This window comes from Hippocampus bargibanti, linkage group LG14 (genome assembly GCF_051943395.1).
Source record: "Hippocampus bargibanti isolate YZ-2025 linkage group LG14, ASM5194339v1, whole genome shotgun sequence".
In the NCBI taxonomy this organism is placed as follows: Eukaryota; Metazoa; Chordata; class Actinopteri; order Syngnathiformes; family Syngnathidae; genus Hippocampus; species Hippocampus bargibanti.
In genome coordinates, this window is record NC_142747.1 from 12,416,962 (window position 1) to 12,430,685 (window position 13,724).

Genomic DNA, 13,724 nt, shown 5'->3' on the forward strand with positions numbered 1-13,724 from the left:
GCTGCATTGAATGTTTATGTCGTCCTAAAACTCAATATTCTGTGGGTCCTGGAATTCGAGTGACAATGACAAAAACCCTGGCACAGGAGTGGACACATTTTTGCACGTCTGGCAGTGAATTAGTTAATTGCAGACATCCACGAACTAATTTAACAAATAACCATTGTTTGGTTTGGGCCCATGTGTGTTCTTACTTCGAGGTGTAGGAGTCAGATATTTATATGAAAAACATAATGGATGCAACAAAGGGACAACAAATGTTTTCGACTGCCTCATTTGAACAATGGTGTTAGCAATCGTAGATTTGGATTTACACTACAAGGTTGACGTGACATTATTGCTATTTTATGGTTTTTTTTCTCTCGAGTACAATTTGACTGTGGTTTCTCGAAATAAGACAAGGAAATCTCTGCGAAGGATAAAAATCTGATGCTCAGATTCATATTGGATTTGCCTGTGTGACTGCAGTGTAAATCCAGCCTCAGATGCCTTATTGAATGTGACATAACCATTTAAGAATTTACCATTTCATTCAAGCTCTGTAAGATCCAGTGTTGGCATTATCCAAATTAACTTTTGACACGTGTGCTTTTCCGTCCTCATGCTGCAAATGGATTCAGGTTCCTAAAGTTGAAGAGACCAAAAAATGGAAGGTGTGACCAGTCAGCAGATTTACTAATGTTCATCAGCTTGTGTTGTGATGTCTTTGTCCTCTCTCTGGCACCTCTCAACACTTTCACATTCGAAAATCAATTGTCTTCTAATCTAATTGATCATAAATTGAGGGAGCTCCAACAGCATATTGATCTGCACCAGCTCCCACTCCTGCAGAGTCCAAAGGATTAGCGGAGGGGCCTTAGCAGTATATTTCGAGATTGTATGATGAATTTGTGCCCCATTGCACAAACAATACAAGGCTTCAAAAACCTAAAAATACTTCAACCCCGTGAACTGATGATTGGTGCAGTCTGCCTGTTTCAGGCTTTCGCCTGAGCTTTTCTGACATCTCACATTTTTGATCTTTGAGAATTACTTTTTGAGCTGTTATTTCTCATGTATGTTGTTACAAATCAAAGTATGTTGAAATTTAAGGAAGTGTACCGTGTCTTACACAGGATGACTATATTCCCTACCCACGGATAGAAGATGTGAGTAACTTCATGTATTTTGATGTCAAGAGGATGAAAAGTGGTGCATGATCAGATTATTTTTCTTCTTCTACTTCAATCTCAAGGTTCTCGAGAAAGGTGGCCCCTTTCCCCAGGTAATCTTGCCACAGTTTGGTGGCTACTGGATTGAGGATGTGGAGGCACCAGCTGGGACACCTTCATCTTCAGAGTCTAGTTTCTGTGAAGATGAGATTGGAGGAGAAGGCATGAGTCCTGGTGAGGGACACAGCTACCGCCTGGAGTGCAACAGCACAGCCAGGGCCTACAGTAAACACTTTATGGGCAAGGTTTGAGGACATAATGTATTTCAATATACATACATGGATAAGCTGTTGATGAAAGTACTGACAACACATCTCGTGTATGTAAACATATTTTTGTGCAGGAGCACATGAACTACTACTGCACTGGCAGCAGCAAAGGAAACCTCATCATGTCTCTGAAACATGAAGAGATAGAAGGCCAAGAATTATTGCGCATCATGCTCAGGTACCTAAGTTCATGAGGCTGAATATACACCAACCAGCCAGACAAAATGATGGTTCCCTGCGGCAATTACGGCTTGCAAGCAATACAACTGTGATATTTTTAATGTAACTTAATGAAGTGAAAATTAAACTCAATGAAAATCAAACTTCCCAGTTTAGTATGGATATGTTCATCATTGTGTTATCTTTCAGAGGATCTTATTTATTTATTTATTTATTTGTTTATTTGTTTATTTGTTTATTTATTTGTTTTGTTTTGTTTGTTTGTTTGTTTGTTTCTTTAAAAGGTATGGTGTATTAGCATGAGAACAGACGTGTAAATTTATTTATTTATTTATTTATTTATTTATTTATTTATTTGTTTATTTGTTTATTTGTTTATTTATTTGTTTTGTTTGTTTGTTTGTTTGTTTGTTTCTTTAAAAGGTATGGTGTATTAGCATGAGAACAGACGTGTAAATAGGGCAACATTTGCCAGTGGGTAATGGATGGATGTATGGATGGATGGATGGATGGATGGATGGATGGATGGATGGATGGATGGATGGATGGATGGATGGATTTACCTTTATTAGTCTCACAGTGGAGAAATTTACATTTCACAGCAGCAAAGTGATGAAAGGATATTGAAATATGACGTGGAGCGCCATTCCTTAATGTGTTTCTAGTTTTTGCTTTTCTTTCGTGGGGTACCGATAAAGGGCTGGTTAGACCTCTGGCAATGTTTTTCCCTTTGAAGGAGGGCGTGGGGGGCAGCATTTGCCTTTTGGACAGCCGCCCCCACTTGCACCTCATATTACTCTAGAACAAATTAAGCTAGAAATGAACTTTTTTTTCTGATGAAAGAAGATAGTCTGACGTTTCTTACACTGCATTGAATGTTTATGTCGTCCTAATACTCAATATTTGAGGGAAAATGACAAAAAAATTGGCACTGGAGTGGACGCATTTTTGCACGTCTGTCAGTGAATGAGTGATGTGCCGCCAATATTGTTGAAGATTAGTTTTTGTCACCGTATTGCAGGTCAAGGACCAAAACTGTCCATGATAGGATATCTTTAGCAGGCATTAACCAGCTTCCCAGTGTACCTCAGATTGCCAAAGTAAGATTCACACAAATCCATCAATATGAGTGTCATATCTTTTTGAGATCTTCACAAGAAACTGTTTACTATTGATGAGCTTTGTATGTTTCAGCTTCTGTGTGACGATGCCACAGGATTAAAGTTCAACCCGGTTCTTTACCCTCGAGTAAGTTTATTCCAGTCACATCAACTTGTGCAGCCTGTGAGCCTTTTCATATTACAGTATATCCCTCATGTCAGCCTACTGAGCTGACATCTGCCATTCTCAATGAGTGCAATATTCCAATAGATTGATGTTATAACAACAATGACAACAAAAATGGACACGGTGGATTGATTTCATTACTCTGAAAGTCTCAGAGAGTGCTATGATGGGGCTTGCCTTTGGCCAGTGCCTCAGGGAAGGAAACATACCATCTGCGTCTTGGTACGCAAGAGACGAAGATGATGATGTGTTGGTCTAGGGGGCTTTGAGAGTTTGCATGTCAGTCTGACGTAACAAAAGCCAACTTAAATTGCCCTTGAGACATGTTTGAAAGTACCACAACATGTTTTGGACAGCGATGAATCACAGTTTTGTTGCGCAGGGATCTCAGTTGATTGTAGCTTTTGATGAGCATGAGGTCAACAACACCTTCAAATTTGGTGTGATCTACCAACAATTTGGACAGGTAGGTCATTGTATTGACGTCACAGCTTTGTGTTCCATTTTAAGATGCTCTGTGTCACCGATACTCCTCTTTCAATTTAGACATCTGAAGAAGAGTTGTTTGGGAACAATGAGGAGTCGCCGGCTTTCAAGGAGTTTCTGAGTATACTGGGTGACAATGTTGAACTTCAAGACTTTAAAGGGTGAGATTTGAGAGAAAGCCCTTAAACAAGAAGTTAGGATTCAAAGCCAAATATATAATATCACTTAAAGAAGTAATGTGATCACCAAGAATTTAGGCTTTGACTGCAAAACAGAAAACATTGTTGACTGGCTATAAACATGAAAGTGCTATAGTACCTTATGTCATGATAAACTATTTGGTGAGATATATCCTGTGCGGCGCAGCGCCAGTAAGACCATTTTGCGAATAAACAGATCGAACGATGGATGGATGGATTAGATTATATTATATTAGCCTTTATTAGTCTCACACTACAGCAGCAAAGTGATGAAAGGTAGAGAAAAAGAAGTAGAAAAACAAAATACAAGAGCTGCTGTCAAGGCAGCCACTCTTGTGGCGCCATCTTGAAGTTAAAAAACAACAAAAAAACAAAAATAAAATAAAAAATCATATGACAACACAAAGACACTGGAAATTATTCAAGCTAAGCACTTTCTGCACCTTCTTTGTCGTATGAAGCGGTTTGAGATGAAAGAGATGATCAAAGCGTTCTTTTCACCAGTGGATCAGGGATGTCATGGTGAAATGTGCACGTCAGCTACAAGATAAATTTTGACAGCAAACACGAAGCTGTAGCATTCGTTGACGAAAATATACTTTCTCACATCTCCTGTCCCACATAAATCCGCTTCAATTCCAAGCCCCAACAGCTCCACATATGCATCGACCTTTCTGCTGAACAAAACGGAGCTGCAAAAAAGCTGCCCATTACAGGCGCAAAAAGCACAATCATCCAGCGATAACAAGCAAATGGCACTGACATCCACCCCTATCAAAAACAGTGCTGCTTCTGCAACTGCTCAGAAGTTCCTCCTTGATGAATGTCATGGCCAAAAATGCTTAAAAACAATCTGTATCCGTTCCACATAATGCATAACAACACAACGTGACAAAAGTAAACACAAAGACAACACAAAAACACCAACAAAATGTAAAGCTTGTGAGAGCTCTTGCCAACGGCTGCCTACTGGGACACCATCTTGGACTTCTTCTGGATCAAAGGATGGATGGATGGAATGATGATGGCTTTTTAATCAAGATTGTCGTGTCCATGCTGTTTCAGATTCCGCGGCGGCCTGGATGTGTCCCATGGACAAACTGGGACGGAATCTGTCTACACAATATTCAGACAACGGGAGATAATGTTCCATGTGTCAACCAAACTCCCTTTCACTGATGGTGATGTTCAGCAGGTAGTTGGCCTTCACCTCTTGATCTCCCGACAAGAATTTTAGACATCAATCTGTTTGAAGACCAATGAGTTTTTATTCTATTTCCCCTCAGCTTCAGAGGAAAAGGCACATAGGAAATGACATTGTGGCAGCAGTTTTTCAAGAAGAGCCTACACCTTTTGTTCCTGACATAATTGCCTCCAACTTTCTTCATGCCTATGTATTGGTCCAGGTTGAGAACCCGTGCACCGATAATACAATGTACAAGGTGAAAACTATGGTTTCAAATAAGGAAAAAAAACAAGTGCTACCTACCCACTTAGCCTGTTACTCATCATCTCGACAGGTATCCGTGACTGCTAGGGAGGATGTACCTCCCTTTGGGCCCCTTCTCCCAAATCCAGCTGTCTTTAAAAAGGTACATTTTTTTTAACAAGACCAAACATATAATGTTAAAGAAATAAAACTTAAATAACCTAACTGTTGATCTATTAAACATGTTCGCCCAAAGCCCATTTGCTAAGAAAACATGTACTGTCCTTGTTTGGCAATCAATCTAATAGCTTAACTAATGAGGTACAAATGCAGTGATGCTGTGCATCAGAGAGTTTCTAATCATCTGCGTTGTGGCATTTGTCCCTATTCGGGTAGACATCAAATGAAATAAACTGTCTCTTGTTGGGTTTTAGATGAACATGACTTGCATCCCAAGAGGTTTTGGACACGAGATATGAATTGTATGAGTACTTATTGTATATATATAGACTTTCAAAAAACAAAACAATTCATCTTTTTATGCTTGTTTCTTAAAAGTACATTATTTTAATAGCCCCAAAAGCTTCATTCGTGTAGTTTGACTCAGTTTATTTTGGTCGGATATAGGCAAAAAAGATCGCAAGTCATTTCCACCACTATTTCTTTTTCATCATTCCGATCTTCTCTCTCCAGGGCCCAGAGTTCCGAGACTTCCTTTTGACAAAGCTGATCAATGCGGAAAATGCCTGTTACAAATCTGACAAGTTTGCCAAACTAGAGGTGACCCCTGAAGGAACACTGAGTAGCAGTATCATAACCCCTTTGAGGGACAACCAATTACAATGGATTTTGTGTGTACATGAATATGAATTTATTCCAGGGTCGAACACGAGCTGCATTGCTTGACAATCTTCATGATGAGCTTCACCGACAAAGTCAGGCCATTCTGGGCCTTAGCCATGCAGAAGAAGAGGACAAGCTAGAGAATGGTGGGCATGGAGGTCTGCTGGAGTCGTTCAAGGTGAATGTAATGCCAGATGTGTAATCTGCTTTAACTGTGTCCTTTATGTTGACACCATAATTACCTTTCTAGGATACGACCACATGAGAGAATGTTTATTTATTTGTGTATTTATGTATTTATTTGCTTATTTAGTTATTTATTTCTATGTGTATTTATTTATTGTCTTATTTGTGTGTGTTTTTTATTTATTCACTTATTTATGTGTTTATTTATGTATATATTTGTTTATTTGTTTGTTTTTTACTTTTTTATTTATGTGTGTATTTATTGGTTTATTTATTTGTGTGTTCATGTATTTATGTAAATATGTATGTATGTATGTATGTATGTATGTATGTATGTATGTATGTATGTATGTATTTGTTTGTTTGTTTATTTATTCACTTATTTATGAATTAATTAATTTGTTTGTTTATTTATGTGTGTATTAATTTATTGGTTTGTTTATTTGTTTGAATGTTTATTTATGTATATATTTATTCACTTATTTGTGTTTATTTTTATGTATGAATTAGTTCATTTGTTTTTTTACTTATTTATGTGTGTGTTTATTAACGTGCATATGTGTGTGTGTGTGTGCGTGTGTGCGTGTGTGTGTGTGTGTGTGTGTGTGTGTGTGTGTGTGTGTGTGTGTGTGTTTCTTTATTTGTTTTTGTAATGTTGGTTCAGTAACTGTTACAAAACATCAAATCACAGTTGCTCAGCAACTACGCAGAGGTACAATACAATACATTACACATTGATTTATATAGCGCTTTAGCAACAGCTGAAGTTGTAACAACACGCTTAACATGGACAACTATCCTGGTGAACTTCCATTTAGAACGACTGGTTCGAGGGGACCAAAATATGACAAATATCTACTACCATATTACCAAACTGAACCACTTTAATCGATAGAACCTTATTTTATTTTGCAACCACATTTAGGCTGTGCCATGCAATTCATCAGACAGCGCCCATCTGTCCATTTTTTTTATGATAGTCACAATTTGAGTTGTTTGCGCAGCCTGGAGGTTTTCAGTGGTTGATCTTTCAATAATCCTAATTTTACTTTTGAATTTGGATGAATCCACATTACTTATTTGAACATGTTGGGTACTGGCTAAAGGCACAGTAATGCTCCTGACATTCATTGTAAATTATTTGTCTGTTCATATGCAAGGGAAGAGAGCATTTTTATTCCATGTTATTGTTTGACAATCATTACCCTTAATCTTAACAGGCACTCTGGACAGCCACGTTGCAATCATTGGAGTCTGTACCGGTTTCCGCTTTTCTCATTGCTGCTCTCGCAGTTACAATGTATTGCGTGTCAACAATGCAGGGGGTGATTGCCTCGTCATGAATAAACATTTTTAATATGCTGCGTTTGTTGTCTATCCATCCATCCATATTCTATAGCGCTAATATCTTATCCCGGATGACTTTGGGTGAGGGTACAGCCTGCACTGGTTGTCATCCCCAATTTCATGGTGGATCTTGAAATGCATCCATTCTCAATTTTTCATTTTAACCTAAGATTCATGTTTTTGGAATGTGGAAGGAAGTTGGAGAGTGTACGAACACTAAGAAAGACTATCGAAACATAGATGTAAACTTTATGACTAATGACACTTTATCTTCGTGAAATAAAATGATAGCATAGCAAAAGTACACACAAAGTGCATGCAAAGTACACACATGTACTACAAAATTAAATAAAACAAGTGCTTCATACCGAGTGATGTAACGTTGCTCTGTCTGAATTACATCTTAATTATTACAATTCATTTTCAATGATATACCGACTTAACGCGGTATAATGCCCAGCCAGGGATCCATGGCCACACACAAAGCCATCATGGGTCATGCGGCAACATCAATTTCACTTATATGCCAGTGATATTGGGTGACAAATAAAAAATATGATATAGCAGACAATGCAATAAAAGAGTATTAATTGTTTCTATACATACAATAGAATACATTATGGTAATGAGTTCCTGCTATTCCTGCGTTGCACTGAATGTAACGATCTGATTTGACCCTGCAAATGTTTTATGAGATTAAACAGTATTTGTTACATAAAGGAATTAAAATATTCATTATGCAGATATTTTGCCTTGGCTTCGAGGTTGGAAAATACCAGCACGAACTGAAATGATGCAGAGGGTGTTTTTTTTATGCGAAATTCCTCCCTCTTGCGGTAAGTTTGTGCAACTTCATCAACTAATCGAGGGAAAATGTCCACTGCATGTATTGTAGCTGGCTTTCAATACATGCCTTCATTTTGTTTACTAAATGTTAATTTGATATTGTACAAGTCACCTATATGTTTTCTTCCTGTTTGTAGAGGGCGATGCGTGTGAGGAGCCATTCAATGGAGACTGTCGTAGGGTCAAATCGCCTTAGGAGTCCCGGCGGAGGCGGTGGGGTGCCAGCCAGTTTAAGTGGAGGAGCAATGCCTCAGAGCACCAGTGAATGTACCAAGAGTACCTACAATGTAAGTTTTGTATGCATGGAAGGAGGAGATAAGGGGAATTGCATGTCATTATTTTAATTATCAAGATCTCGCTCTCCTAAGAATAATGTACCTTTATTTGTCTCATATTGGAGAAAGTCCTATTTCAAAGCAGCTATGTTATGAAAGGAAGAGAAACATAAAAAATTAAAAAAAGAATAAAAACAAAAACTCAGAGTTGCTGTAAAGGCAGCCACTCTCACGGCGCCATGTTGAAGTCAAAAAAATCTGCAGGCTATTTGTAATATTTAATTTTCTCAGCCTCCAGCATTGTCAACCAAATCTTCAGTAAAAAGCCCAGTAAAAAGACGTTCTGGACTCTTCCCCCGTCTCCACTCCAGCATTGAAACTCAATCTGAAAAATGCAATCGAAGGTTGGTTTTTGTTTTCCAGACACCACTACTATGTCAATTGCTGAATACATGGTGTTCTTGATTTTTGTTTTGATTTGTTTTTTTGGGGGGGTTGTAGTGACCAAAAGGCAGCAGAGATCTGCCCACTGTCCCAGGAAGTGAGGTCAGAGACATTATCCAACCCCAGCTCACCCGAGATCTGCCCGAACAAAGAAAGGTGAGACAGGCTCCCATGACCCTAATGATGAACAAAGTAGAAAATAGATGTTATTTTTAATATCTATTGACTTGGTAAACTTACCTAATTCCTCTTCCAGACCTTTCATTAAACTGAAGGATAACACGGGCAACAAGCCAAACATTTCTCGGTCTTCATCAAGCACCAGCAGTTTCAGCAGCATTACGGGAGATCCAGAAGCTTTGGAAGACCTTGAGACAGTGAGTACGGTCTTCATTTATAGATTTGTCTTGTGCTTCCACTATTTACGTGCCACATGGTTATATATGGGATTCAACTAAGACTTCCATACAGCAACACTATACCAGGGGGTTGGTTTCATTCATTTTTTATTCTTCTCTCCCTAGGCCAGTCATCCTTCCTTAGCATCATCCTCTGCCTTCAGTCCTTCAATCAGCATTGACAGTCCAGTCTCAGGAACTCCCATCATCATGTCCCGAGGTTCCACAGGTACAGTATATACTGCTATAATGATCACCACTTTGAACCTCTTAAAGGACAACAAACACCTCCGGACAAGTTGCGTCCATAATTTGTAAAATCACTTCAAATGACTTTTACTGAGCGCATTTTACAAAGATTCCACCGCATATAGCTATATTTTACGTTCTAAGACTCGCACTGATTATTCATGAAGTCTTATTTTCGAGTTGATGATGATTGCCGAAGTGACGTCACGTAGGGAACACCCCTGACCTAGAAAGCGACACACAATGCATTTTTGGTCCTTTTTTTGTCTGAAAACACTGTGTTGATCGCGAAATTAGAAGGAAAACTACATAAATAACGTGATGGTGAATTGTTGTGTGTGGCAGCCAATTGCGGTAACACGCAAGAAGGTGTAAGTTTACACAAATACCCAGCGGATAAATCAGCCCATTTCCAATGGAGCTTGTGCGCCGTCTTGTGCATTTTCTGGGCGCTACATCAGAGTTCAGATCTTCACCGGTTTCATCGCCTGCAGATGGCTCGAATTGATACTTCTTTAATCGATTGCAAACATTTAAGCTTTCCTCTTCAGAACTATTTGAATCATATTCATAACTGGATGAGTAACAAGAAAGCATCTTCTCCGAATCTGACCTCTCTGAAGCCATTGTTTTGATTCTGGAGCAAGGTAGTTTGTGAAGGAGTATCCTGGCGTGACATCGCGAACAAGGGGGCGGGACTTTTTGAATCTCCCCAGTTACGAGCTCATTTGTGGCAGTTTTGGGACACTTTAAGTCATTTTTATTGGTATTTTGCATTTGACTAAAAATATCACCCTGCGTGTTTTGGGTATTTTAAATGCTATAATACGTTTTTCTGAAACAAAAAAATGGTGCCGGTTGTCCTTTAAATGTGCGTTGTTCATTCTCCCTTTTCCTCTTTCTGCAGATGGGAGGAATAAGACATCACCGAGGTCTAACTTGAAGTTTAAATTTGACAAAATCAGCCACTCATCCACACATGTAAGACTTTTATTTTTCATTTATATGATAGAAAGTAGTAAAAAAACGATGAAAGGTTTCAAACAATCTCTTAGCCAATAATATGAATTGCTGTGAACAGTTGTGAAGGGGTGACCTTTTACAAGACATTGACGTCCATTTGAAAACTGTTATGAGAATTGCGAATGGGAAGTTTTAGAAAAAAAGGTCAAGAAATTCTCAAATTGTTCAAGTGGTTAGTGCATCAGCCTCACAGTTTGGAGGTTTAAGATTCAATTCCGGCTGCGTCCTTCATGTGTCAAGTTGTTCTCCTGTGCTCATGTTCTCCTGTGCTCCACCATGACATTCCCAATTCTCTCATTGCCCTCTGGAAACTATAAAATGTAGAATAAATACACTAAACAGCCTCTTCCCCAGGCAATCAAAGCCATATTTTTATATGTGCAATATATTCTGTTTGACCTGATATATGAAATTACATTCTGTCAACCATTAACAGATCAATATCTCTTTACTTCTCTTTCAGTCAGAGTAACTTGATGACCAGCCTTGATGGGCCCCATGTGGGTTGAATGGAGAATGCAAAACACAACCACAATTTCAAAACCAAATTATTATCGAACCATGTCGCTAAGCCACGGGTGATCCGGCAAGACTCGCAAGGGCACCAGAGCCCCTTAAAATAACTCTTAAAACTGTGTGTATAGTGCAGAACTGTTGTTGGGGTTCGTTTTGATACACTTATGGTCGACAGAAAATTATTTTACAGATGCTAAATTATTTTACAGATGCTGATACATATCTGTATGTAGATACAGACATATCTGTATTTAGATACAGATCTGATGCAGATACAGATTTGTGGTCAAATTTTCATATGACTCAGAAACCCTGAGCAGGCTGTGATACTGTGAGTGTTGCGGTGAGCTCAACTCTCCAAAGCATTTCACAGGTTGTCGTCTGTTAGCTGAAGAATGTACCCATGTTAAATGGAAACATGAGTTTAAAGCTTAGTCATGGTTTTACTTTTTAGCATTATCAGCTGCTGGCCAGTTAGGAAATTAGGGCATCCTGAAACAGATCCTGTTGTGAAGTATTGGAAGTCTAACTTATATTAGTGTTTGATTCGAGTTTGTCATGTGTATGATAATTGTTCATTTGTATTGCGTAATCTTTTGTTACCTTGCTAGGTGCTGCACTATGAATGCTGCTGGAATTCAGTCAACCCATGGAATAGTATTTCTGTTTTTGTCAGGATGTTAAATTCTTGATTTGATGTGTTTTTGTCTGAAAAATTATGTGCAGTACATGGTACTGCGTGAATATGTCATGGTTTTATTCTCTTCTTATACTTTAGTCGTTTATTATTTACATTGTGTGCCAGTAAAATGTCACCACATATTGTTTTACTACCCATATTTTTTTCGAAACAGACTTTCGTAGTTCAGTATGCTAAACAAAAACAGTTCACCTCCTCGAGAGGCTTGCTAGATCACCCTACGTGTGCACTTTGTGGATGATATATATTTTCTTGTCATTACTTGATGACATGAGAAAGACTGAATTACCTTTAAACCAGTTCTGGCAAAAAACACACTGAATGTGAAGTTGAAGTAATTACGTCTGTGTAAGCTCTCAGTCGTACAGGAGTGGTCCATCGATGAAAAGGTTTCTTCAGCCGTCATCTGTACTTCTTTGAAGGTGTCGGACGTTTCGCTTCTTATCCAAGAAACTTCGTCAGCAAACTAAAGTCTTGGAACTAAAAAGGGACCCTTTCAATAGATACAAGAAAGAAATGATAGACTGTCTACAAAAGTTAGAGAAAGGAAAACATATAGACAAGCAGATGTATTTTAGATTATACCCGGGAGAGGCCACGCCATGTATCTATGGCCTGCCAAAAATACATAAAGAAGGGTTCCCCCTCAGACCCAGTTTGTAGCATTGACTCCTCTACATACAATGTAGCCAAATATTTAAAAACTATCTTAACTCCGTTGATTGGTAACACAGAATATCACGTAGAGAACACCACAGGGTTTGTAGAGAGGATCAAAGACCTCATATTGGAACCTGAGGAATATATATATATATATATATATATATATATATATATATATATATATATATATATATATATATATATATATATATATATATATATATATATATATATATATATATATATATATATAGGGCCTAAACTACCAATGAGACTTTAGTTTACATTTAGTTTACGCACACTTTAGTTTCTTGGATAAGAAGCGAAACGTCCGACACCTTCAAAGTACAGATGACGGCTGAAGAAACCTTTTCATCGTTGAAGTAATTATTATTTTTATTTAGGTTTTTTTGCTGCTTTTTGTATGCCGTCCATTAGATGTACAATGCAAACATACAGTAGTTGCATACATGCACAGAAAGGCAAGACTAGTTTAAAATACAACAGGCTGATATCAACTTGACAAGAGGTAGTGATAAAAAGAGGAATACCCTTACTGCCTAGGATTATTGTAATTCTAGCAATGGCTAAACTTTTATTTGACAGAATTATTTTTTTAGAAATAATTTTTATTTATAAATTGAGGGGGAAATGGAATTTTAATGGTTATCTGGAGAAAAGAAAATAGGCACAAATAATGACACAGGTTAGAATAATATTTGTCATTGAGTTTGCAGCAGCCTTAGTGACTTGCACCCCTTTGATTGTTAAATGACTTAATTTATTAAAATATATTTTATTGAGCATTGTAAAAAAATAACGGAAAGGTACAAAACCAAATGAAATGATATGTTGGGAGAAGATTTCTGAATTTTAAAGCTGTATAAATATGTAAATGTATATATCATTACATTATGTGCTGCTGGAAATTTATTCAACAAATAAAATGTATTTTGTGTGAGTTTTGCATTTGTCATTTTTCCATTTGCAAATGGGATTAGATTGAATGTTAAGCAGACAAAATCACAGAATATCACGTAGAGAACACCACAGGGTTTGTAGAGAGGATCAAAGACCTCATATTGGAACCTGAGGAATATATATATATATATAGGGCCTAAACTACCAATGAGACTTTAGTTTACATTTAGTTTACGCACACTTTAGTTTCT

At 37.8% G+C, this 13,724-nt stretch overlaps 1 protein-coding gene across 10 annotated transcripts in view; it reads left to right on the forward strand.

The window, feature by feature from the left end:
- The window catches only part of rap1gap2a (RAP1 GTPase activating protein 2a), a 64,732-nt gene extending 51,219 nt beyond the window's left edge, over positions 1-13,513 (forward strand). For 6 of the 10 annotated variants that reach the window (XM_089013594.1, XM_089013597.1, XM_089013595.1 and 3 more), the window contains 20 exons: positions 621-653; positions 1,116-1,148; positions 1,235-1,456; positions 1,555-1,658; positions 2,682-2,760; positions 2,855-2,908; positions 3,330-3,413; positions 3,494-3,594; positions 4,699-4,828; positions 4,920-5,075; positions 5,154-5,225; positions 5,756-5,842; positions 5,943-6,083; positions 8,422-8,571; positions 8,851-8,963; positions 9,061-9,159; positions 9,260-9,380; positions 9,528-9,630; positions 10,558-10,631; positions 11,137-13,513. In XM_089013594.1, the coding sequence (XP_088869720.1) occupies positions 621-653; positions 1,116-1,148; positions 1,235-1,456; positions 1,555-1,658; positions 2,682-2,760; positions 2,855-2,908; positions 3,330-3,413; positions 3,494-3,594; positions 4,699-4,828; positions 4,920-5,075; positions 5,154-5,225; positions 5,756-5,842; positions 5,943-6,083; positions 8,422-8,571; positions 8,851-8,963; positions 9,061-9,159; positions 9,260-9,380; positions 9,528-9,630; positions 10,558-10,631; positions 11,137-11,145 (1,965 nt within the window). In that variant the 3' untranslated portion in view covers positions 11,146-13,513. The remainder of the gene's footprint in view (positions 1-620; positions 654-1,115; positions 1,149-1,234; positions 1,457-1,554; positions 1,659-2,681; positions 2,761-2,854; positions 2,909-3,329; positions 3,414-3,493; positions 3,595-4,698; positions 4,829-4,919; positions 5,076-5,153; positions 5,226-5,755; positions 5,843-5,942; positions 6,084-8,421; positions 8,572-8,850; positions 8,964-9,060; positions 9,160-9,259; positions 9,381-9,527; positions 9,631-10,557; positions 10,632-11,136) is intronic. The other 4 variants (XM_089013596.1, XM_089013593.1, XM_089013600.1 and 1 more) reach the window with 1 other exon arrangement.
- The last annotated feature ends 211 nt before the right edge of the window (positions 13,514-13,724 follow it).